This window comes from Rhinatrema bivittatum, chromosome 7, assembly GCF_901001135.1.
Source record: "Rhinatrema bivittatum chromosome 7, aRhiBiv1.1, whole genome shotgun sequence".
Lineage (NCBI taxonomy): Eukaryota > Metazoa > Chordata > Amphibia > Gymnophiona > Rhinatrematidae > Rhinatrema > Rhinatrema bivittatum.
The window spans coordinates 276,852,873-276,878,756 of record NC_042621.1 but is presented as its reverse complement, the minus strand read 5'-3'; the positions used below and the strand labels follow the sequence as shown (position 1 = coordinate 276,878,756).

Below are 25,884 nucleotides of genomic sequence, written 5' to 3'. Positions count from 1 at the left end.
TCAACTACGAGGAACCAGTGGCGACATAATGACGGATGGCCGCTCTCTCTTACTTTACAAGCGGCGTCGGTAGGGCGGGATTTCCGCTTCGTTCTCATTGCCGGAGCTGGTGCTAGTGAAGGGCACTGAGAAGCAGCTGGGCAGAGGAAGGTGAGTCCTGTAAAGCTAGGCGAGGGGAAAGGCGATAACTGTTGTATGATATTAGTGTCTCTAAGGTGAGGTAAAGAATATGCTGTACATTCGCTATCAGTAGATGGAAGGAAAGCTGTAAAATATTGGCGAGGTTTGTTGTCGTTTAAGTATTTTAAAGGGTGCATAACTGAGTAGATTGTGAGTGTATTAACTTGAAGCGGGGCTTCTATTATGCTTTTTTGCCATTGAGAGCAGAGCAGTGGCGTGGGAGTTTGTGACGTCAGAAAGCTTTCAGTGTGCGATGTTTGTGACGTCACTTCTCGCCGTCCTGCAGTTAGCCTGGTTATGACTGGGCCATCTCCAAGGTAAGCATGGAAACCGAGACTATGATGCCTGGGTTAACATAAGAAATATCCTTCTGGGTGAGACCAGTGGTCCATTGAGACCAGCATCCTGTCTCTGACAGTGACCAGTCCAGACTGCCAGAAAGTCCCTAGTGAATCGCAATAAGAAAGTGTGTTTCATGTGGGAGGCAACAAAGGGTACTGGTTAACGGAGTTATCTTTGAGGAGAGGGACGGTACTAGTGATGTGCTGCAGGAGTTTGTCCTTTTCAACATTTTCGGAAGCAATATGAAGGACAATCTGGAAATTTCTCTTTTTGTGCATGATACCAAACTCTGTATAAGAAGTTGCCATACTGGGTCAGACCAAGGGTCTATCAAGCCCAGCATCCTGTTTCCAACAGTGGCCAATCCAGGTTACAAGTACCCAAACATCAAGTAGATCCCATGCTACTAATGCCAGTAATAGCAGTGGCTATTTCCTAAGTCATCTTGCTTAATAGCAGTTAATGGACTTCTCCTCCAGGAACTTATCCAAACCTTTTTTAAACCCAGGTACACTAACTGCCCTAACCACATCCTCTAGCAAAAAATTCCACAGCTTAATTGTGCTCCTATTTATTATAAATGTGTTACTTGCTAACTTCATGGAGTGTTCCATAGTCCTTCTATTATCTGAAAGAGTAAATAACCGATTCACGTTTACCTGTTCTAGACATCTCATGATTTTAAACACCTCTATCATATATCCCTCCACCCCCCCCCCCCCCCCCTCAGCCATCTCTTCTCCAAGCTGAACAGCCCCTAACCTCTTAGCCTTTTCTCATAGGGGAGCCATTCCATCCTCTTTATCATTTTGGTCGCCCTTCTCTGTAACTTCTCCAGTGCAACTACATCTTTTTTGAAATGCGACGACCAGAATTGTACACAGTATTTAAGGTGCGGTCTCAGCATGCAGTGATACAGAGGCATTATGATATTTTCCATTTTATTCACCATTCCCTTCCTAATAATTCTAAACATTCTGTTTGCTTTTTTTGACTGCTGCAGCACACTGAGCTGACGACTTCAATGTATTATCCACTTTGATGCCTAAATCTTTTTCCTGGGTGGTAGCTCCTAATATGGAACCTAACATCGTCTAACTACAAATGGGTTATTTTTTCCTACGTGCATTACCTTGCACTTGTCCTCATTAAATTTCATCTGCCATTTGGATGCCCAATCTTCAAGTCTCGCAAGGTCCTCATGCAATTTATCACAATCAGCATGTGATTTAACTACTCTGAATAATTTTGTTTCATCTGCAAATTTGATTACCTCACTCATTTTATCCCTTCCAGATGATTTATAAATATATTAAAAATCACCGGTCAAAGTACAGATTCCTGAGGCATTCCACTGTTTACCTTTTTCCACTGAGAAAATTGACCATATAACCCTACTCTGTTGCCTGTCTTAACCAGTTTGTAATCCATGAAAGGACATTGCCTCCTATCCCATGATTTTTTAGTTTTCTTAGAAGCCTCTCATAAGGGCTTTATCAAACACCTTCTGAAAATCCAAATACACTACATCTACTGGTTCACCTTTATCCACATGTTTAACCCCTTCAAAAAATGTAAACAGATTTGTGAAGCAAGACTTCCCTTGGCTAAATACATACTGACTGTGATCCAATAAACCATATCTTTCTATATGCTCTGTGATTTTGATCTTTAGAATAATTTCCACTATTTTTCCTGGCACTGATGTCAGGGTCCCAGATCTATAATTTGCCAGTTTACCCCTGGAGCCCTCTTTAAATATTGGGGTTACATTGGCCATCCTCTTCAGACACAATTGGCCAGTCTTCAGGTACAATCGATTTTAATGACAGGTTAAAAATTTTAACTAATAGATATGAAACTTCATTTCTGAGTTCCTTCAGAACACCGGGGTGCATACCATCCCAACCCAAATTAGGTGATATCCCACTGTTTACCTCTAAAGCGGACTCTGGCTGGAGGTCAGGAGAATGTGTGCAAAGAAAGGCTTGGTTCCTGGTTTTGTGCTGGCAGAGCTGGTGGTGATATGAGAAGGAGACTGGCTTCTGACTCTGTCTTGCCTGTCTTGCCATGCTGTCTGGGGCTTCTCTCGCCCCTCACTCTCTCGGACTCTGTCACTTTCCACTGAATAGGGCGTCTCCTCTCTTCGGTCTCCTGCCCCAGTCTCTTGGCCACATCTAGTCTTCTCTCTCCTTGATAGCAAGGGGTGCTGGTCTACTTAGGACTCCCCTTTTGCTCTTCTGGTTCCTTTTCTTTTAAGTGGTCCCTTCTCTGGCTTCAGGGTCTCTCAGGGTTTTGCTCCCCTTTGAGAGTCTCACTCCCAGGGTCACTACTTCCTCCTTATTTGTCCCCCTGTCGTATACTTTCCAGCTGATAAATATGCATAAGCTCAATCATAATCATGTGGTGGGTGGAGGGTTTTTGCCGCATTGCAGGTCTCTTCCCCCTCCCCATTTTTTCGGAGGGAGAACTACCACGTCTGTATGCCAAACTGTTATACCAGAGTGTTTTTCTCTGTCTCAGACTGCCCCCCACTTCTTCCAAGTGTGGGGATCTTTCTGATCTCTGGACTCCTGCTTAGGGGCTCAGCTGCTTTATTGTCCTTCTGTCTTCTTTTTATACAAACAAGCAGATCTAGATAATGTACCCTTCAGTGTAAAGTTCTCATTAGGGCAAGGTCTCTTATTTTCCACTAAGACAGTGTCTTGGCCTGTCAGTATTTGTTCTGCATATTTCTTGGCTATTATGATTCATGTTCCATGCTTTCAGTGGTAAAACGTATATCTCCCAACTTTACCTTAGAACTTGTAATCTGCTCTATTTCAGAAACTATCGTCTGTTTTAAAAGCGTTTCTATTCATTTATTGACCACAGTGGACAAACCAACTGGCCTATATTTTTTCCTGCTTCCTCCTTACTTCCATTTGTCTCCAGTACTTCAGAACTACTCCCAACTCTGCTCAGTAGAGCTTACAGTCTAATCAAGAAAAAACATAGCGGGCAAATAAACTTTGGGAATTTCATATATTAAGAGAATTAATTTAAAATCAGTATGGCTGTGAGTGGAATGATTGGGGCTTAAAATTTAAAAGCAGCTTCAAAAGGTTGGTTTTAATACTGGATTTGAAACAAGGCAAGAGATGCACCAATTCAGGAAAAATATTCCAAGCATGCAGCACGGCCAGGTGGAAAGCATGAAGTCAAGAGTTGGCAGTAGCGAAGAGCCTAACTTGCCTAATGAAGAAGGGTCTAGGGAGAGAGAGAGAGAGAGAGAGGGGTAGTGAAAAGCTGCAGAGTGAAGATTCTTGTAGGTGAGCGAGAGTAACTTGAACTGTATGTGAAAACAGGAAGCCAATGTAATGACTTGAGAAGAGGGGTTATATAGGTGTAGTGACTTTGGCAAAACATGAGTCACGTAGCTGAATTTTGGATAGATTATAGTGGAGAGAGTTGGTTAACTGGGAAACCTATGAGGAGCAGGTTGCAATAGTATAAGCAGAAGGTGACGAGAGAGTGGATAAGAGTTTTGTTGTTCTGTTCAGAAATGAAGGAATGGATTTTGGTTATGTGTTATATTTCTGTTGTCCTGTTTCTAAGTTGCCATCTAGCTCCTTGGCAAGGGGGTCAGGGAGAAACTACCTTGGTTTTACCCTATTACGTACACTGAGATATAGATGTTTGTCTTAGAGAAATCAATTGGGAGATCAGAACTACAAAGTGATAATGCACCCATTGGTCATTGATGTGGCCTCATCTGGAGCACTATGTTCTGTTCTGAAGGCCTTCTCTCAAAAAGGATAGAGATTGGTTAGAAGCAGTCCATAAAAAGGCAACTAAAATGGTATGGGGCCTGTACTGAAGGACCTAGATATGTGTACCCTAGAGAGGAAGAGTTATGGGGATATGATACAGACTTTTATATACCTGAAAATTATTAATAATACACAGGAACAGATGGTAATTTTAGTGGAACATTTCTGAATGAGGGTAACCTGCACAAAGCAGCAATTGCAACCCTAAACAGAAGGTGTGGGGATAACCTGCACAGAATGGCAGTTACAACCCTAAATACCTTCTTGGGCAGGCTGAATAAACCTATTTTTGGTCTTTTCTTGAATTCTGTGATTGCTGCCACCATTTCCTTTGGAAGACCATTCCATGCATCCATCATCCTTCTGAGCTCTGTTGTGCTTTGGACAATAAGCTGCCTTGAGTTTTGAGCATGGTGTTGCACTTGAAGTGTGATCAATTCTTTGTGAATTTGCACAAATGAAAGATGTTTGACAATCCTAGGCACTATATAGCTATTTCTCTTTAGAATGAGTTGTTGGATTCTGTATGCAACAAGTATCAACATTTTTTCTTGTTTTGAAACTCATTGTCAAAGATTTATTTCTTTTAAACTTCAAAAAAAATGTGAGGCATCTTCTGTTTTATATAATCAACAGACAGTTAAGAAGGAAAATATTTCTTCCTTATCTTCCAGCTAGACCAGTCCTTACTTTTGAAAATTCCCTCCACAGCTGCTGGAGACAGAGCACATACCCTCTCTTTTTTTTTTTCACTCCCTTGTGACATCACATCCAGCTATAAAGGGAGCGGGTGGCTTCAGGCCAGTAGTCTGTCTTCATGGTTTGGCCCTTGAGAGGGCATGGTTTCGCAGGAAGGGATACTCCCCTGTAGTAATCTCAACCATGTTGAAGACGTAAAAGATATCTACATTGCTAGCCTACATTAAGAAATGTCACACATTTGAGGATTACTCTCATTCATGCACTAAGTCTCCCTGGAAAGCAGATATTGCGTATATATTAACTTCATCCAATTAGGTTTAGACAAAGGTCTATCCTGTAGCTTCTTAAAAGTGCAGGTAGCGACTGATCCATGGGACTTACAGGAACGAAAATTAGCAGGTAAGAACCAATTTTCATCTTTTTACAGGGACCCAGTTAAGAGCTTGCACGTAACCACACATCCAGGCCTTGGCTCTTTAAGGGTGCAAAACATATCAGACTTCCTTTTAGACTGGCAGTGCCATAATGGGGCTCCTGGCAGGGCCTTTTGTCAAACCAATAGCATAGGCATCATTAAAGCTTCTGACCGATCCCCTCCATTTTGCCCAAAGTGATGTCACCATGCCTTATAAATCAAGTGGTATCACTTCCAAACTTAGGGGGCAATAAGGCAAGGGAGGTAGACCCAAAGCTGTGCTTAATGGATGTCCAGCGCACACTGCTAAGATATCTGAAAGTCATGAACCTCTTCTAAAAGACTTGATAGGCTATTCATCTTACATGGGGTCTGCAGAAGGGGAAACTGCTTCCAAGACCACATTAGCTAAAGAGGCAATCTCCTCAGCATATATCCTCGAGGGAAAGCGGGTACCAGTGAGGTATCGGCCGCATTTGAACAGAGCTCAGGCAGTATCATGGGCGGAGAGATCCTCGATGGCTCCAGAAGAAATATTCAGGACAGCCACCTGGTCCTCCTTACATTAATTTACTAAGTATTAAAGGCTAGATGTAGAGGCTGACGCAGCATCCGGGTCAGGCATCCTTAGGGTGTTACCCTTCCACCCAAGGGGATAACGACTTTGGTATTTCCCATAAGTAAGGACTGGTCTAGCAGGAAGATAAGGTGAAACTTAATCTTACCTGATAATTTCCTTTCACTGAGTCTTGCTAGACCAGTCCAGCTACCCACCTAGCTAGAGGATGCTGCTAGATATTAATACAAAGGGCAGTCTACACTCTACTGTTCTATCCCTTAAGAGGGACAAAATTTCCAGACTTTCTATTTCTCAAAAAAAAAAAATTGATTATACAAAAAAAACCAAGAGAGAATATAATGGAAAGACTGATACATAGTGCACAAATGTTACTATTTTTGTTTATGCAGCCACCCAGAGCGGATCGGGGGATGCTCGTCTTTGGGGCAGTGTTGGTTTCAGTTCAATACAATTTCAGTTTATTCTGAGGTTTAGGGTTAGGCTCCTCTTCTTGTTTTATCAGAAGGTTACGGGCAACTGACTGAAGCAACACCTCCCTTACAGCTGAATGCAACATCATTAGGGAGAAAGATGAGGGTGTGTCCTTGGTCTCCTGCAGCCGTGGAGGAGGGAATTCCCATAAGTAAGGACTAGTCTAGCAGGACTCGAGGAAAGGGAATTATCAGGTAAGACTAAATTTCACCTTATGTTGCTGCCAAGCCTTAAAAAAAAATACCAAAACAAAAACCAGTGGTAAGAGAGCTTATTGAACAGAAATAAGGGTCTGCTTTTGTTTAATGCAGATTGGTGGTAGAATCTGAACACATTTAGGTCAGGGCTACCCAAACCTTCACTGGTGACCCCCAGAGCCAGTTGGGTTTTCAGTATGTCCACAGTGAATATGCATGAGATAAATTTGCATATGCCAAGTCTACAGTGAATGCATATTTATTTCATGCATGTTTCCCTGTACGTACCTAAATCAGTCGAGACTCCTGGGTTATGCATCCCTGCCAGCAGATGGAGACAGAGAAAGTTTTACTGACACTGTTACAGAATCATATGTGCCACCTGCAGTTCCTCAGTATTTCTCTATCTCCAGCAGATGGTAGATGGTGCAAAACTTGCAGTTCTGCAGTCAGGAGACTGGTTTGATATTACAAGCCTTCCACCCAGGGGGTATTTGGTTTCTAGTGAATCCTTCCCTGTCTGGTTGAGGTGGATGAGCTGGGGGTTGGTGGCCCCTTTGTACACTCGCTTCTTCATTCCGTGTGGTGTAAATTTGGTGATCTAGATCCCTCTGCTGCTGAGGCAGCTACAGGCTCAGGGTAGTAGTTTGTCTTTTTCTGTTTTTTGTCCTTCTTGGATTTGGCTTCTAGCAGTTCTGTGTTCCATCCTTGGAGGAGTTTCAGGCTCTTCCCTTTGGTTTGGCAAAGGCACCTCGCATGTTCACCAAAGTAATGGTGGTGGTAGCAGCAGCGTTATGTCGAGAGAGAGTTCTGGTGCACCCCTATCTGGATGACTGGCTTGTCAGGGCAAAGTCAGAGGACCTTTGTTGCCGATCGGTCCAGAAGGTAGTGAGTACCCTTTCATCGCTTGGCTGGGTGGTGAACCTGGCAAAGAATCACCTAGGGCCATCACAGTCCCCAGAGTATCTAGAAGCTCGGTTTGACACTCGGAGGGCAAAGTGTTTTCTCACAGGGGAGAATGTTTTGAAACGAGGGGCAAATTTGGTGCTTGTTGCGGTTACTGGTGCCCAGGGTCTGGGATTATTTGCATGTTCTGTGCTCCATGGCTTCCACCCTGGAGTTGGATCCGTGGGCTTTTGTGCATATAAGGCCTCTGCAGAGAGCACTGTTTCTCGATGGAACCCACTCTGAGTTTCATCTTCCCTTGCCGCTCAAGAGGAGTGCAAGGGACAACCTGTCTTGGTTGTTACAAAATTCCAGTTTGGGTTGTGGCATGGAGCTGGAGGTTCCGGATTATGTGATTCTTACTACCAATGCCAGCCTTTCTGGTTGGGGGGGCAGTGTGTCGTCAGCAGTCTACTCAGGGCAGTTGGTCCTCAGAGGAGGCTTCCTGGTCTGTCAGTCACTTAGAGACCAGAGTGGTACATTTAGCCATTAGTGCGAGGTCAGTCAGTGAGGGTCCTGTTGGACAATACGACAACAGTAGCCTACATCAATCGGCAGGAAGGAACCAAGAGTCGAGCAGTAGCCCAGGAGACTCAAGAGCTGATTCTTTAGGTGGAGCAGCATCTGGAGCGGATAGTGGTGTCTCACATCGCAGGAGTGGAAAATGTTCAAGCAAGTTTTCTAAGTCACAGGTTATTAGCTCCAAGAGAGTTGGAGCTGTTCCAGGCAGCGATGCAGCTCATCTGTGAGAGGTGGGGCTGACCCCATGTGGATCTAATGGTGACTCACCTCAATGCAAAGGCAGCTCAGTTTTTCAGTCGAAGGGAGCACGGGGCCGAGGGCATCTGCTCTGGTGCTGCCTTGATCTCGGAAGGTTCTGCTTTAAGTTTTTCTTCTGTGGCCACTAGTAGGCGAGGTTTTCAGGCAGATAGAGAGACATCCAGCTGACGACGTAATGTTGGTGGCTCCGGAATGGCCATGTCTACCATGGTTCACAGATCTAGTCAACTTGGCCATGGAAGGTCCGTTACACTTCGGTCATCTAATGGGACTTCTTCAGCAAGGCCCCATATTTTCAGAACAGGCTGCTCACCTTTGTCTAGTGGCATGGCTTTTGAGAGGTGGCGACTGAGATGCAAGGGGTACCCTGAAGCGGTTATTGCTACTCCTTCTTCAAGCTAGGCGAAAGTCTACTTCTCTTTCGTATATAAGAGTTTGAAAGGTTTTTGAGGCCTGGTGCATCATGAATGGAGTGCACGCTTTACAATCTGTGGTCTCTCATATCTTGTTCTTTCTTCAGGAAGGTTTGGTCAAGGGTTTGGCATTCAACTCTCTTAGGATTCAGGTAGCTGCTCTTGGTTGCCTACGAGACAAAGTAGAGGGTTGCTGTCTGTGCTGTCATCCAGACGTGGTACGGTTCCTTCGGGGGGGCTAAGAATTTGCGCCCACCGGTTAGAGTTTGCCCATCCCTGGAATCTTAATCTCATCCTCAGGTTTGTGTGAGGCACCTTTTTGAACCTCTTTTTGGAGAACGACACTTAAGGATTTAACCCCTAAGGTCATTTTTCTAGTGGCCATATGTTCAGCTAGGAGAATCTCTGAGTTGCAGGCTTTATCTTGCTGTGATCCATTCTTGCAGATTTCGGACTCGGGGGGAGGGGTGTGTCCTTATGGACAGTACCCTCGTTTTTACCTTACATGGTATTGGCGTTTCATGTGAATCAGACTGGAGCTTCCAGCCTTTCCTGAGATGGACTCTTCCGCACCTCATGTGAGAGAGCTTAAGCTTTTGGATGTGCGCAGGGCCTTGTTGAGGCATCTCAAAATAACGAATGATTTCAGGAGATTGGATCACCTCTGTGTTTTGTGGAATGGTTCAAAGACAGGTTTCTCAGGCTTCTAAGACTATTGCACGGTGGCTTAAGGAGGCCATCAGTTTGACGTACATAACTAGTGCTCAACTGGTTCCTGAGGGCTTGCAAGCCCATTCTATGCACTGTCAGGCAGCCTCGTGGGCAGAGGCTCAGATGGTTTTGGCACAGGAAATTTTCACTTGGTTGTAGAGGCTCCAGAGTTCCAGTCTTTTGACAAGAGTGGTTTGCAAGTGGGACTCTCCAGGTCCTACCCTAACTAGGGAGCTTTGGTACATCGCAGGAGATTGGACTGATCTGGATACGTACAGGGAAAGGAACATCTGTTCTTACCTGCTAATTTTCGTTCCTATAGTATCACAGATCAGTCCAGAACCCACCCAATCTGTAGAGGTGGAGGAGTCATCCTCTCATCTGAATTTTATTTATTTATTTATTTTTAATATGCAGTTCAGATTTTCTTGGTATGAAAATGAGACTGGTTAAAAAGCTTTTGAAAGGTTGTTGGGGGGGGGGGGGGATTTTTTTTTTTTTTAATTATGCTTAGTTACAGATCAATACTGAGGAAATGTAAGTGGCACACATGATTATGTAGAAGTGTCAGTAAAACTTTCTCTGTCTCCATCTGCTGGCAGGGATGCATTACCCAGGAGTCTGGACTGATCTGTGGAATTAGGGATGAAAATTAGCAGGTAAGAACCAATTTTCCTTTGTTGTGGATATCTTGCAAACCTGACCCAGCTGTGGAGGTCACCAAGACAGGTTTGGGGAAGCCCTGTGTTAGGTTGTATTTGTTTTGTTTTGCCCCATGCAATGAATATTTCGGGGCATCCAGCAGCATACTAGACTGATAGCGTTTGTAGTAGCGTGCACATTGCTGACAGTTCTCTCTTGTGCTTAGGATCGGCAACCATGGCAGGACATGATTCTGGCGCACAGTACAACTTCACCGGCATCCAGAAATACTTCAATTCCTACACACTCACAGGCAGAAGGAATGTAAGTGTCTCTCTTTAAATAATTCATCAGATGGTATGCACATAGGTATTGCCTCGAGTAGGGGTGTCAAACACATGGCCCGTCAAGCTCTGTCATCCGAGCATGTGGGACCTAACCCAGCCACTGCTGCTTTCCCGTCTGTGGCACCGATAAGATTCTTCTTCCCTTCCTATAAAAGAAGCCAGCAGCAGTCCTGCTCCTAGCCTGCTGTCAGCTCCTTGACCCTCTCTGACTCCCTATACAGGACCCCACCAGCTCCTCCCATTGCTGTCTGGCTGAGTCTGCAATAAGCTGCTGCAAACCCTGAGGTGCAGCAGGGCTGTGTTTATGCATGGGCCCCACCAGATTCCCCCCACCCTCTTCACTTTGTTGTCTCTGGTGTCCGAGGCAGGTCCCAGAAAAAGAACAGCTGAGTTAATTGCTTCTCCTTCCCCCCAACAGCCATTTAATGCCTAAATTCCCGTGATGTCTAAATCTTGTGAAGGATCAATTTCCCTTTCCTTATCCTCTTGGGGTATAAGCAAGACCATCACCAAGCCAAGTGGTGGGTCAGGCAGTCGGGTGGGGAAGAGAGATCCCCCCCCTCCGTTACTACTGACTGAGTCCCTCCTACTTCCAACACCCTGCTGATGGTGTTGGCCTGGCTCCAACAGCCCTAAGGGAGGGTAAGAATGAGCTGGGAGGATCAATGTGGGTTCATTGCAGGGCATGAGGAGGAGCTGAAAAGAAAATCAGTTATCAGCTGAGGAGTGAGCGGGTGTCTATTTTGTAATATAACTTTCCAATAAAGGGGGGGAGGGGGTGCAGGCAATGTGGTTTCCTGCTCATACCTGGATCAGTCCAGATTCCTGGGTTTTGCCTCTCTGCCAGCAGATGGAGACAGAAAAAAAGTCTCACTGATGCTGCAAATAACCTAGTGTGCCACCTGCAGTCTCTCAGTAAGTCTCTGTCTCTAGCAGGGGGACAAGGGGAATCAGATACAGGCAGCAACCAACAAGGACATTGGAGTTTACGGTCTGGAAAAACAAACAAATAAGCATGGGGGGTAACTTGCTGGTGTGGCGGTTACTACCCTTAACCAACATGCCTGATACTTTGGATGCAACTCCAACATTGCTCTCTGCTTCAACGGCAAGAGGTAACAGGGAATTGGACTCTGACAACAACCAGCAAGGGCCCTGACTTTGACGGTTTGGGAAACTAAGTAAGGGGATGACTTGTATGGTGCAACAGATGCTACCATAAGCTTGCTGGGCAGACTGGTCCTTTTCTGCCATCATTTTCTATGTTTAGATAGTAGAGGTGTCAATCCTGCAGTCAGCTAGTTTGCCGGATAATTTATTCCTGGGAGTGGGCAGGTCCCTAATGGGGGGGGGGGGGGCTGCTATCCTGGTCAAATGAGGACGAGCAGGGGCTCATTGATCCTTTGCTTTAGTCCTTTCCTGAGGATTGAAAGCCAGTGGTACTTGCTCCCTCATTCCTCTGACTCTCCACTCCTTCGGTTCCTGGATTGCTGCCAGCCTGTTCCTCGATGCTCCGGATCAGGGAAGTGAATTTTCCTTGCTTATCACTGCAGAGCAGTCAGTACTTCCGGTAGGGCTGCTCTTGGCTGGCTTGCTAAGGTTCCTGTGTTGCGGGGACTGATGGAGATCAGCAGTCTGTACATGGGGGAGGGAGAGTGACAGCAGCTGCTTGGTGAATGTCATTTGCCGCACTGTGACAGTTTTTAGGTCGGACCCCTGCAAGAAACAGTTCCCCGTGATTTAAATAAGTGAGACTCTCGGCAGTTTCCGGTGGCAACAGCCTGTTTCGTGGCTCATCACTGTGGCTCCCGCTGAGCACGGGAAGCACGGTGAAGCAGGAGGAGACGCAAAGCCCGTCTTAACGCCTCAGTGCTGCATGCGGCTCATGTCAGCATTGATTGAAACTGTGCTGGGGCTGTTATTGCTGCAAGTATAAGGAAGCCAGCTGGGAGGAGGCAGGCTGTGTGGACTGCAGACACATGCAGTGCATGGCTTTCCTTGCAGAGAGGGGAACAGCAGCCATTTTGGTTTTCATTTCTGCGGTGCAGGGGTTCACAAGGGAAGAAATGTTACCTCTGGAGGAGCTGGACAGGGGCATCGTAGCCTGTCGGTTAGAGTCGTGGGCAGTACGTTTCACGTTGCTTGCCTTTCTGCTACGGTTACGCGGTCAGCCAGCGTGGGACTCTGTCGGACAATAACACAGCAATGGCTTACATCAGCAGGCAGGGAAGAACCAAGGGTTGGGCAGTGGCTCCGGAGTTGGTTTGTTGGGCGGAACAGCATCTGTCACCCCTGACGGCGTTTCACATTGACAGGGTAGACAATGTCCAGGCAGACCTTCTCAGTTGGAAGGTGGCTAGACCCCTGGAGAGTGGGAGCTATCAGAGGAGGCAATGACTCTCGTTCGGATCAGATTGGCTTAATGGTATCCCGGCAAAATGCCAAGGTGGCATGTTTTTACAGTCACAAGTGGGCGTATGGGGCAGAAGGCATCGATGCTCTAGTGCTGCTGTGGCCCCCGGGAATTCTGCTTTGTGTTTCTTCCATGGCCACTACTAGGCAAGGGGTGGCGGATATGCTCGTCTTGGGATCTTGATTTGCTTCTGAGAGGCATGTGTGAAGCTCCGTCTGAACTGCTGTACAGGGCGACTATAAAGGATTTCACCCTGAAGGTGGTTTGACTGATGGCCATCTGTTTTGGCTAGAAGGATTTCCAAGCTTCAGGCGTTGTCATGTAGAGATCCTTTTAAACAGATTTCGGACTCTGGGTTCTCGCTGCACACAATAACCCTCCTTTCTCCCAAAGGTTGTTTCTGCATTCTATCGTAATCAAACGGTGGAGCTTCCGGCCTTTCCGGATTTGGATTCATCGTGGTTCGCGCGAAGGAACTTCAGGTGCTGGAAGTGCGACGGGTGTTGTTGAAGTACCTCACGGTTACCAATAGTTTCCATTTGTCAAATCACCTCTTTGTGCTTTGGAATGGTCCAAGGAAAGGGTGAAAGGCATCTAAAGCAACAATTGCCTGTTGGCTAAAGGAAACTATTGCCTTGGCTTACATTTGTAAGGGTTGCCTTGTACCAGATTCACCTTTTGCTCTGCTCGTTGAAGGGATTTTTGGTTTTTGTTCATGTTTATTTTTAATCATCTTGGCTTGGGTACAAGTCAATACTGAGAGACTGCAGGTGGCACACTGTTATATGCAGTTTTGGTGAAACTTTTTTTTTTTTTTTTTTTTCTCTGTTGCAATCTGCTGGCAGGGAGGCAAAACCGAGGAGTCTGGATTGATCTGTGGTATTACAGGAACGAAAATTAGCAGGTAAGAACCAATTTTCCTTTCCGTGTCCCAGGGCCCTCTGAGAGGTTCCGATGGCACCAGGTCGTGGTGCTGAGATCTCCTCCTGCAAGGAGTGGGGAAGGGGGAGAGGCAGCAGGACAGCAGGGGAGGGGAGCTAGTGAGCAGAAGATACTTTGAGGTAGCTCTCGCTGCTGCTTCAGATGCACTGTTGTCGCTATTAGCAGAAAGTGGGGAAAGAGAGGAGACATCCTGGAGAGAAAGTGAAAAGCACACCGAGCTTGAGAGACAGGAGGGCTAAATTTAAACAAAAAAAAACAAACAAACCTAGAATAGCAGGGAGGCAACATGTTTAAGAGGTCCTGAGAGTAGGAACCTCAGTTCAGCTGTAAGAGCCAACCTGTCAATAAGTAATTTGGGGAAGGAGCTTCCTACTAGTATACATCTGTTCCTCCTCAAACTCCCAGGTTGGCTGCAGTATCGGAGGGGGGATTCCACCCTGCTTTTCAAGTAGATTAACAAATCTGGTGTCTCGGTGAAATGAGCAGCACCCCTAGCCTAGAGGTTTACATTTGAGACTAAATCAAAGGGATTTTTTTTGTGTTTTTCTTGTTTTCTAGTGCGTGCTGGCAACATATGCAGGAATTGCAATGATCTTTCTGTACTTCAAACTAAAGCCTAAAAAAACAACTCCAGCCGTGACAAAGTAATTTAGTGCTGGTAAGTAGTTCTGTTTTGTTTCTGGTGTAATTTAAAGCTTTGGATAGCTGTGCTTGCTTAGTATAAACTGATATGATTTGGTGCTTTTAGATATAAAATTGATCAGTGATATAAACTTCATGTCATGGCTCTTGCTTTTAGGCTTACATCTTTTCTGTAAGAGTGATACAAGAGGCAGACTTGCCCCAGTGCATTAGGGGATGATAGTCTGCTTGCTAGAAGTGTGGAGTCGATCTGGGAAAAAATTGTGCTCTGCATTCAGGAGTTCTGTTGCAAGGCGAGAAGAAGGGCAGTAAACAGTGTTTCCTGCTGAAGAACATCACTGTGTTTAAACTTTTAGGAATAAGTAAAATGTAGGGCTTTGTGTGAGTAATCTACAATAAAGACTGAGGATTCTGATTACAATGCAAGCTGAAAGTTGCATTTATACTGTATAGAAATTTATCAGGATTAAAACAAATTTAAGCTGTACAGGAGCATTTAATTCTAAGGTGTAGTACTAGAGGTGGAAGGCCAAACCAATAATCCTTAGGGCGCACAAAGAAGATTTGGCAAAATCCTACATAAGAACATGCCATACTGGATCAGATCCATTAAGCCCAGTATCCTGTGGCCAACAAAGTCACAAGTACCTGGCAAATACCCAAACATTAAATGAATACATCTCAAACTACTAATCCTTTTTGATTTAAAAACAGTTTATGGACCTCTGCTCTAGGAACTTATCCAAACTTTTTTTTTTTTAAACCCAGTTATGCCAACTGCCATAACCACATCCTCTGGCAATGAATGCCAGAGCTTAATTATATGTTGAGTGAAAAATCGGAGAAAATTCTGTTTCAAATAAGCTATTTGCTAACTTCATGGAGTGCCCCCTAGAACTTTTTATCTGAAAGAGTAAATAACTGATTCACATTTACCTGTTCTAGTTCTCTCGTCTCTTCTCCAAGCTAAACAGCCCTAACCTCTTTTACCTTTCCTCATAAGGGAGCAGTTCCATCCCCTTTATCATTTTGGTCACCCTTCTCTGCACTTTCTGCAGTGCAACTATATCTTTGAGATGCGGCGACCAGAACTGCACACAGTACTCAAGGTGCAGTCTCACCATGGAGCGATACAGAGGCATTATGACATCCATTTTATTTGCAATTCCCTTTCTAATAAATCTTAACATTTATTTTCTTTGACTGCCACAGCACACTGAGCCGATGATTTTAAAGTATTATCCACAGATGCCTAGATCTCTTTGCTGGGTGGTAGCTCCTAATATGGAACCTAACATTGTGTAACTACAGCATGGATTATTTTTCCCTTATCCACATTAAATTTCATCTGCCATTTGGATGCCCAATCTTCCAGTCTCACAAGGTCCTCCTGCAATTTATCACAATCCGCTTGAGATTTAACTGCTCTGCATCGTTTTGTGTCATCTGCAGATTTAAGCACTCGCTTGTCGTGCTCCTTTCCGGATCATTTATAAATATATTAAAGCACCGATCCTGGTACAGATCCCTGAGATCACTGTTTACCTTTTTCCACTGTGAATACAGACCTACTCTGTTTCCTGTCTTTTAACCAGTTTGCAATCCACAAAAGACTATCTCCTCCTATCCCATGACATTTTTTTTTTTTTTTAGTTTTCTTAGAAGCCGCTCCTGAGGGACTTTGTCTAACACCTTCTGAAAATCCAAATACACCACACTTACTGATTTTCGTTTATCCACCCCTTCATAAAAATGTAGGAGATGTGCGAGTCAAGATTTCCCTTGGGTAAATCCATGCTGGCTGTGTCCCATTAAACTGTCTAAATGTTCTGCGACTTTATTCTTTAACAGTTTCCACCATTTTTCCTAGCACTGAAGTAAGGCTCATTGGTCTAATTTCCTGAAGCCCTTTTTAAATATCACGATTTTGCACTGGTCATGTGTGAGATTTTATTGCATTCATAAAGTCACAGATAAAAAAAATTCCCTGTACGTACCCAGCTCAGTCCAGACTCCTGGGTTTTGCCTCCCTGCCAGCAGATGGAGACAGAGAAATTTTCACTGCCAAAGTACATAACCCAGTGTGCCACCCGCAGTCCCTCAGTATGTCTGTCTCCCGCAGATAGTGTAAAACCTGCAGTCTGGAGAGAGAAGAGAGAAAAATTAAGACAATTTCTGGATCCTCCCAGGGGGTTGTGAGGACCTGGTGGGGCCATCCCCCCTGGTTTGAGGCAGATGAGGGGGTGCTGGTGATCCTTCTGCTAGCTCAGTGCAGAGTTCCATGGGGTGGACATTTGTCGTTCAAATCCCTCATCCCCCCCCCCCCCCCCCCCCCCATGAGACAGTGGTGGAACCTGCTGGCATTTCTGCACTGTAGGCACAGTGGAGTAAGGAAGAAACCCTTTTATTATGGTTTGACCTGGGCTGGCTCGCTAAAGTTTGGTGAAAGGAGACTGATATAGCCAGTGGTCTGGCTCTTTATTGATCTGCCATGCGGCCTGCACTCTGCACCAGAGAGTATTGGTTTCTATGTATCTTTATTTGTTCTCAGAGAGTAAAAAAAAACAAAACAGAACAAGGAGCTAGTTAGAGGAATCTGAGCAGGGTTCGGAGGGGGGGCAGCTACCTGAGCTCAGTGATGGGGTTTTTCAGCAGCTTCGCTGCCGGCGGAGAAGACAGGAGTGTTGGCTCCATGGCACTGAGGGACTGTTACCCTGCTTGCCGTTGAGGTGCTGCCAGTGCCGTGGGTGCGGGGAGGAACAGCATGTGGCAAAAGCGGCATGGCGTTTGGTGATCTGTGTCTACCATGCCTACTCCGGTAGAACGAGCCTTGAGGGTGACAGGATCTAGCACTGAGCTTTCCTCTTCAGTGAGGAAACGGCAGCCATTTTTTATTCCCTAGTAGCGTCTGTGGGGAAAAGGCAGGGGAATCCCCTCCTCAACTATTGCTGGTGGTTCCCTGGCCCACAGAGGTGCAGAGAGACAGTTTCTGCTGGTTTTAACTTGTTTATGCGCAAAGCTTGTTTAACAGAACAAGCAGCGGGGGATGCTGGCTCTCAGCCCCGGTCTCCATGGATTCTAAGCCACTCAAGAGGCCTGAGCTGTTGAGCTCTTCTGGCCTTCAATGATTTTTGGTGCTGGATGTTGAATGGATCCAAGCCTAAACACACTGAAGGTGCAGGCAGGCTTTGCTTAGTGGCGTAGTAGGCCGTGGCAGCAGTATTTTTCATGCGTTCCTAGGCATGTGCACGAATTCTCACTGCATGGTTGCGTGCACAGACCTGTGCGCATAAGGCCGTGGCCTGGCTTGAACACATTTGCATAGGTACTTGAGTGCGTAAGGCCACAACACAGTCTGGACCGTGTATTTGGGTGGGTACTTGTATGCAAGGAGGAAGACTCAGAACCAATGTCAGGAAGTATTTCTTAACAGAGAGGGTGGTGGATGCCTGGAACACCCTTCCGGAGGAAGTAGTGAAGACCAAAACTGTGAAGGACTTCAAAGGGGTGTGGGATAAACACTGTGGATCCATAAAGTCTAGAGGATGTGAATGAAGAGATGGTGGCTTGCGGGAAAGACAGCTAATACCTGGAGATAAATATCCTTATTCAATAGACATACACACAGTTCCTGCGACTCTGACAGTGCTCTATGCTTCAACGGCAAGAGGAAATGTGGATAAAAGGATTTGCATTCACAAAAAAGCGGGGAGTAGCTTGCTTGTTACAGTGGTTACTACCTCAAACCAAATAAGCCTGATACTTCACTTTCAATGCATATCCAGCATAGAGCTCTCTGCTTCAGCAGCAGGGGAGAATGAAGAAAAGATGATTTTATATTCAGACCACAACCAACAAGGACTGAACTACATAGTCTGGGTAAACAAATAAGCATGTGTGTAGCTTGCTTATTGTGGCGGTTACTACCCCTAACTAATTAAGCAAGATCACTTAAAAGCAGTTCCAGCACTGCTCTCTACATTACTAGTAGGGGTGGATGGGAAATAGAACCAAAAGGTTACTACTAAATACCAAGAGTAACACATAAGTATATGAGAGAGAGAAAAAAAAGCGTGAAAGCTTGCTGGGCAGACTGGATGGGCCATTTGGCCGCCTTCTGCTGTCGTTTCTATAAGACTGCAACCTAACCTTGAGCGTGTATTTGTGCACCTAAAACCACGACCTAGTCTTGAGCGCGTATTTGCGCGCGTCCGGGAGGGGTGTGCATGTATGCGTTGGTGTGCGTGCAGGAGGCTGCCTAGAGCTGAACTTCAAGACAGCTAGGCGCCTGTTACGGGTTCAGACCATGCACACTGGTTTCCTGCCCAAGGGCTCTGACCTGGGGAGCTAATCTTTTTATATAAACACACAATTACTGGGATTATACCTGGGGGCTTGAACCCAGGAGCTTCTCCCTAACACAAAGCCACACACAAATTTTGATTCAGTACATCACGGTTCCAGGTAAAGTAAGCTTATTTGAGCAATAGGAGGACAGAACAAATAAAATCAGATCAATAGAAGAAGTAATGGTAGATAATAACAATCGCTACATAGATATAAAAAGCTTACATTTCCCTGTACGTACCAGGATCAGTCCAGACTCCTGGGTTTTGCCCCCCCCCCCCCCCCTCTAGCAGATGGAGACAGAAGTTTATAAACAAAAACTCTGCCTATATCTAGGCTGGTGCCACCTACAGTCTGGCAGTATTCTTCTGTCTCCTAGCAGGTGGAGAGGGTGCAAAACCTACAGTCTGTTAGGGCCTATGTTTAGGTGGTTGTAAAAAAAAAAAAAAGAAAAGAAATAGTATTAGATAAAATAAGATATTGGTCACTGGCAGGTAGGTGTTGTATTTTGGAGGGGAGGGACCGCAGAGGCTTGCCTGCTGGTCCCAGTCCCCGCCTCCCAGGGGACGGTAGGGTCCTGAGGGGACCATTCCCCCTGGTAGAGGCAGCCGAGGAGTGGGGGAGCCCCACGTACCGGCACTTACAGGACTGGGGGTGATACCGGGGGTCCCAGCTCACTCCCCCCAGCCAGCTCCGGATCCCAGGTAAAGTTGTTTTTTTTGTGTTAAAAAAAAGTTATTCTGTGTGTTTTTCTCTGTCTGTGTGTGTGTCTGTTAGTGTTTGGTTTCCTTTCTCGAGGGGGCTGGGGTTCAGAGATCCGGGGAGTTTTCGGGGAAAACTTACTTTTACTTCGGGCTTCCTTCCTTCACCGCGGCGTTCTTCATGCCCAGACAGGCAGCCTGCAGGGCCTGCGGGTCCGCGGCAGCATGGCTGTCGCGAGACAGCCTGTGCTCCGGGTGCGTGGGCGGCGGAGAGGGGGGGGGGGGGGGGTCGGCGGCAGCTCCAGGGACCCGGAGAGGTAGGCAGTCACAAAGGTGGTTGTGGTGGGGGCGGCTGCAGAGGGTGTGTTGGTGCATCCGTTTTTCGATAACTAGCTTGCTCATGCAAAATTAGAGGACCTCTGTGGACAGTCAATACAAAAGGTACCGATGCGCTTAAAGTCTCTAGGATGGATGGTGAACCTAGCAATGAGCTATTTAGTCCTCTTTCAAATATTGGAGTATCTGGGAGCTCTGACAAGCTGGCGAAAGAATGTTTCTCACACAGAGAGAGAGAGTACTGAAATTGCAGAGTAAGATTAGGCTGCTTCTAGAGATTTTGGTGCCCAGGGTCTGGGACTGTTTACAGGTCTTGGGTTCTATGGCAATGACATTGGAATTAATGCATTGGAGGTTCTCGCATTTGCGGGCTCTTCTCTCCCGGTGGAATCCATTATTGGAAGAGTTTCATCTTCCTCTTCCATTAGAGAGGGAAGGTATGTCGAGTGTGATGCAGAATTGGAGGTTCCAAATTGGGTAATAGTCACCACCAATGCAAGCTTCTCTGGGTGTAGAGGCTGGTGTGGCAAGATCGGTTGGCGCAGGGCGTGGACGAGAGCGGTGCATTTCACCTAACTTGCCTATCTGCTAAGGTTACGTGGACATCCTGTATGGATCCTATCTGATAAAGTGACAGTGGTGGCCTACATCAGCTGTCAAAGCGGAACCAAGAATCAGGCAGTGGCTTGAGAGGCCTAGGAGTTGATTTCCTGGGCAGAGCAGCACTTGGAGTGGCTGGCAGCATCTCACATCACCAGAGTAAACATCATGCAGGTAGATTCTTGGTGGCAATTTGTTCAGCCAGGAGAATTTTGGAGCCCCAGATCCCTTTCTACAGATGTCTGATTTGAGGGTATTTTAATGCATGGTTGTTTCTTCTTTTCTGCTTGAGGTAGTCTTGGTGTTCCATCTTAGAGAGTGGTGCTTCTAGATTTTCTGGATTTGTATTCCTCTGTTTCACGCAGAGGAGCTTAGGCTCTTAGATGGGAGGCATGCATTACTGAGGTATGTAAAGGTCACTTTGTACTGTGGAGTGGTCCAAAGCAGGGAAGTAAGGCATCTTAAAGCTACAATTGTGCTGTGGCTAAAGGAAGTGATTGAGTTGACTTAGATTTCTAAACGGTGCCCGCTACCAGGGGTTTTAGTGGCGCACTGGACACATTCTCAGGTGGTTTCCTGGGCTGAGTCACAACAGGTGTCTCCGTATGAAATTTCGGTGGGGTGGTTACTGGGAAGTTGCACACTTTTGCTAGGCTTTATCGCTTGGACGTCGAGGCTCCAGCATCCATGTGCTTTGAGTGTTCTATGAGCGGAACTCTCCCGGTCCCACTCGCGTTAAGGGGAGATTTGGTACATCCCAGGAGTCTGGACTGATCTGGGTATGTACATGGAAAGAAAAATTGGCTCTTACCTGCTAATTTTCATTTGTGTGGTACCACAAATCAGACTGGAGGAGAGAGAGTCTGCCACTCACTTTTTTGTATATAGTATGGAGTTGTTGGAGGTTTTCAATGCTGACCACTTATATTAAATTTGGGAAACTTTTCCATTATCTCTTTGAGCAATTTCACCACCTTCTGGCTTGGTTGGGGGGGGAGTTTGCTTAGAAATTTTCGGTTGTTGCTATCATCCTGGCCACTACTGAGGGACTGCAGGTGGCATACTTGGTTATGTACAGTGTCAGTGAAACTTTCTCTGCCTCCATCTGCTGGCAGGGAGGTAAAGCCCAGGAGCTGATCTGTGGTAGTACAGGAATGAAAATTAGCAGGTAAACTATTTTTCTTTATCTGTGACTTTATGAATGTAAAAATCTCACGCAAAACCTTTTGAACAATCTAACATTTTGCTAAAGCTTCTTTGTGTCTCTTTGTATTTAATTCTAAACCATCTTTGACGGTAGTTAACTACCAACCCAATATTTGGCTTATTTGGGAGATCAGATAACGGCTGAAGTACTATATGCCATCAGCTTTCAATTGGGCAACCTGTACTTTTGTATTTACAGATGGAAAAAGTTGGCTTTATACAGCACCTTTCATATAACCTTCAGCATATCGAGTGGTTTTTGACTTCTCCCCCAAAGTGGTAGTGTTATCTAGTGATCATAGCTAATGCCCATGCAATACTCATTTTTTTTTTATATACATGGTGTTTCGCAGGCTATAAGCCTATGCTTGGCCAGGAGGCAGCAGCAACGTTTACAACCCATTTTCTATGGTAGCCCTAAATATAGCATGGAACTGCAGAGGGGGAAAAATCCTTTTAGGATGGATTCAACTCTGGTGTGCTCTGTCTAATTCCCTATAGCCTACGTTTACTCATCTGGAACTAGGTTATTTTATTTTTTTGTCTCTGCACTTGAAGATTCCAGGGAAAGTGCTGGGCTAGTAATGTACAGCCAAGCCCACGGCACTAAATGTAAAGAAAACTACAATTTGGATTGAAGATTAGAGGAAAATTTGACTTCATATAATCTAAAATGCAAGTTCCTGATAAAACTTTATAGAGTTCCTTGGCAATTTTCCTGACATTTGTACTTCTGAGAAGTTCCTACAGTTTATTTATTTATTTTTATTAATTACAAAGTGTTACAAGGTGGCAAGCCTTGTGTGTAATAAAATATATATGCTGGTTAACAATATGTCTGGGATCAACCTACTCACACTTTGAAGTGTCAAAAGGGTGAGAACATCCACTGTTACACATGGCCCTGTACAACATCCTTCCTGAATAGAAAAAAATTTATTTTATTTATATTTATTTATAAACTTTTTTTATACAGACATTCGTGGGAACATCATGCCGGTTTACATATAACTGAGACAGGATAGAAAATATAATGACCAGGGACGGGGGACGAGAGGAGAAGGAGCTACAGAAAGGAAAGAAATCAGTAAGAGGAAGAAAAAAATAGGAACAGTACCAAGGGGAGGTACAGGCGGTGGAAAACCTTAATATGTAAACAAAATGAGACTATGCTATAAATACATTAATAACAATATTGCAAACTGTAAGCTTGACAAAGACAGACCAAGAAATATGCACACTAATAACAATTTTACAAATTGCAGAAAATTGCAAGAGAGCATTACCATAGAGGGTACAGGCATTGAATAAAACTTATTTAAGCAAAATATGACCAGGTTATATATACAGGTATGTGAACTGATGGATACGGGGAGAAGATTGGGGGACTAATAGGAGGCATGAACTTTAACAGTGAACAAAAACCAGCAATAGAGGCGGAGAGCAGTGTATTAGGCAACTGGCTAGGTTTGGTTCGAGTCTGGGTAAGCCTGTTTGAAGAGCCAGGTCTTGATTCCTTTTTTGAAATTGCGTAGACATGGTTCTAAAGGGAGTTCGGTGGGTAGGGAGTTCCAGAGGGAGGGGCCGGCAATGGAGAAAGCTCTTTCTCTGGTGAAGGAGTGGTGTGCGGTTTTGAGGGAGGGGGTATGGAGAGTGCCTGCGAGGGAAGTTCTGGTGGGACGATTGGATGAGCGGAAACGTGGCACATCCTCGAGCCAGGTGTGATTGTGATTGTACAGGGAATTGTGAAGGATGGTGAGGGTTTTATATCGTATGCGGAAAAAATAGGTAACCAATGCAGGTCTTTTAGAATAGGGGTGATGTGGTCACTTTTACGAGTATTCGTTATAATCCTAGCCAAGGTGTTATGCAAGATTTGCAGGGGTTTGATAGTGGAAAAGGGGAGGCCCAGAAGTAATGAGTTACAGTAGTCCAATTTAGATAGAATGGTCGTCTGGAGTACTGTGTGGAAATCTTGAGCATGGAGAAGAGGTTTGAGTTTAAGGATATGGAGTTTGAAGAAACCCCCTTTTTATTGTGGTGTTTGAAGTTTAGTTCTTTATCTAAGGATACACCCAGATCTCTTGACTGTGAGGGGGGTGTTGTCAGAGGTGGATTGTGGTATACAGTCAGGTTGATTTGAGATAATGAGTTCAGTTTTGGAGGCATTTAGGGCAAGGTGGAGGTTGGATAGTAGGGAATTGATGGATGCAAGACATTCCCAGAACTGGAGAGATTGGTGAGTGATTCTTGAATGGGGATGAGGATTTGAACGTCATCTGCATATAGGAAAAACTTTAGGCCTAGGTCGGAGAGAAGGTGGCAGAGAGGCAATAGATTAATATTAGAGTGTGGAAGAGAGGGAGGATCCTTGGGGAACACCTTGAGTGAGAGGAATGTGAGATGATTCAGAGTTATCAATTCTTACCTTGTACTCTCTATTGTTGAGATAAGAGGAGAACCAGAGGAGGGCTGTGTCTGAGATACCCATCTCTGCTAGGCGGGAGAGGAGAATTTTATGGCTGACTGTGTCAAAGGCTGCCAAGATGTCTAGAAGGGCAAGAAGATATGATTACCCGTGGTCCAGGCCCTTGAGAATGGTGTCAGGGATAGAGAGTAGGAGACTTTCGGTGTTGCGAGATTTACGGAAGCCGAATTGTGATGGATGTAGGATGTTATGGTCTTCCAAGAAATCAGAGAGCTGGGAGTTAACTACCTTTTCCATGATTTTAGATATGAAAGGCAGGTTAGAAATGGGATGGTAGTTAGTGGGGTTGGAGGGATCAAGAGTGGGTTTTTTTGAGGAGGGGGTTTGACAACTGCAAGTTTAAGGGGATCTGGGACTTTACCAAGCGAAAGGGAGCAATTGATTATGTCAGCTAGAGGTTTTGCAATGGCTGAAGGGATGGAGAGGAGTGCTTTAGTGGGGATGGTGTCAGAAGTGTGTGTGGCAGGTTTAATCTTTTTTTTTTTTAAATGGATTCAATTTCCTTGGCTGATGTTAGGTCAAGGGACCCAAGGGTGACATTGTTGTCATTAGGGAGTGGAACGACGGGAGAGGGGTTGGTGGGGAAGCATTGGAGTAAGTTTACAATTTTGTTTTTGAAGTACATTGCGATTTCTTCGCATTTCCTACTGGCATTTTCTTCATTGGGAGGGGTAGATTTTGTGAGCTCTACCATGTACGAAGAGGGCTTTCGCATTGAATTGGTAGTCGTGAATTTTTGAGGAGTAGTAATCTCGTTTGGCTTGTCTGTAAGAGTGCAGTGTGGATTTGTATGCTGCAATGAGTTTAGGGGATGATTGTTTATGCCATGTACGTTCTTTGAGTCTAAGGGCCTTTTTTTAGATTTAACTCAGTGGTGTACCAGGGGTTTTTTTCTGTTTGTGTGTGAGATATTTCTTTGTGGACAATGAGGCAGGTTTCGTTGGCTATTATGGAAGTAAGATTATTCCAGGATAGTGGTACAGAGTTTGGGTTGGTCAGGTCGAGTTTAGTTAGTTTGTCAAAAGCTAAAGTGAGGTCTTCTGAGGAGCAGGGTTTGCGATAAGAGATTGTCTTGCTATGGGTGGGGAAGGCAGATGAGGGGATATTTAGGGAGAGGAGGACGTTGATGAGAGAGTGGTCTGACCATGGGACTGGGGTAGCTAAGGGTGTGTTGGGAGATTGTATATTGGTGTTAATGAAAATGAGGTCAGAGCTGAGCCTCCCTTCTGTTCAGAAGGATGTTGTACAGGGCCACATGTAATTGTGCTTCTGCATACACATTTCATAGTAATTTTCAGGTACTTTAGTAGTTCTGATTTTTTTTTTTTCTTAATCCTATTTCTCTCTTCTCTTACCAGGTTCCTTGTTTGCCTTTCTGCACTGGATGTTTGCAAGCAGAATACAACCAACTTTCTAGAAATAAACCATGAATCCATGCAATTTGTTTTTTTAGCTTTTATTTACAAAATATCAAAAATATAAAAAGAAACCTACAAAATTCAACATACAGGAAATTGATTTGTTTAGTTTTCAAGAGCAGGCCTCTGCTCTGGAGGTATATAATGGATAAATAAATATTTCATTCACAATCTTATTATACTGTCCTCTCATTATTATTGAATGGCAGTGATTTGACAGAACCTATGCCTGGTCTGGCAATAATTTTGCATGT

General features: G+C 45.1%; 1 protein-coding gene across 1 annotated transcript; it reads left to right on the top strand.

Moving 5' to 3' along the window:
• Window positions 1–15: 15 nt before the first annotated feature.
• Window positions 16–25,806, top strand: ATP5MD (ATP synthase membrane subunit DAPIT). Its single transcript, XM_029610298.1, has 4 exons — window positions 16–150; window positions 10,417–10,514; window positions 14,451–14,550; window positions 25,571–25,806. The coding sequence occupies exons 2-3, from the start codon at window positions 10,428–10,430 to the stop codon at window positions 14,538–14,540; spliced, it is 177 nt and encodes a 58-aa protein (XP_029466158.1). The 5' UTR covers window positions 16–150; window positions 10,417–10,427; the 3' UTR covers window positions 14,541–14,550; window positions 25,571–25,806.
• The last annotated feature ends 78 nt before the right edge of the window (window positions 25,807–25,884 follow it).

Excerpts from the sequence above, each read along its gene's own strand:
- ATP5MD (XM_029610298.1), top strand. The coding sequence starts at position 10,428 with ATGGCAGGACATGATTCTGGCGCACAGTACAACTTCACCGGCATCCAG. Across the intron at positions 10,515-14,450 it reads CACTCACAGGCAGAAGGAAT|TGCGTGCTGGCAACATATGC; the intron begins GTAAGTGTCTCT and ends CTTGTTTTCTAG.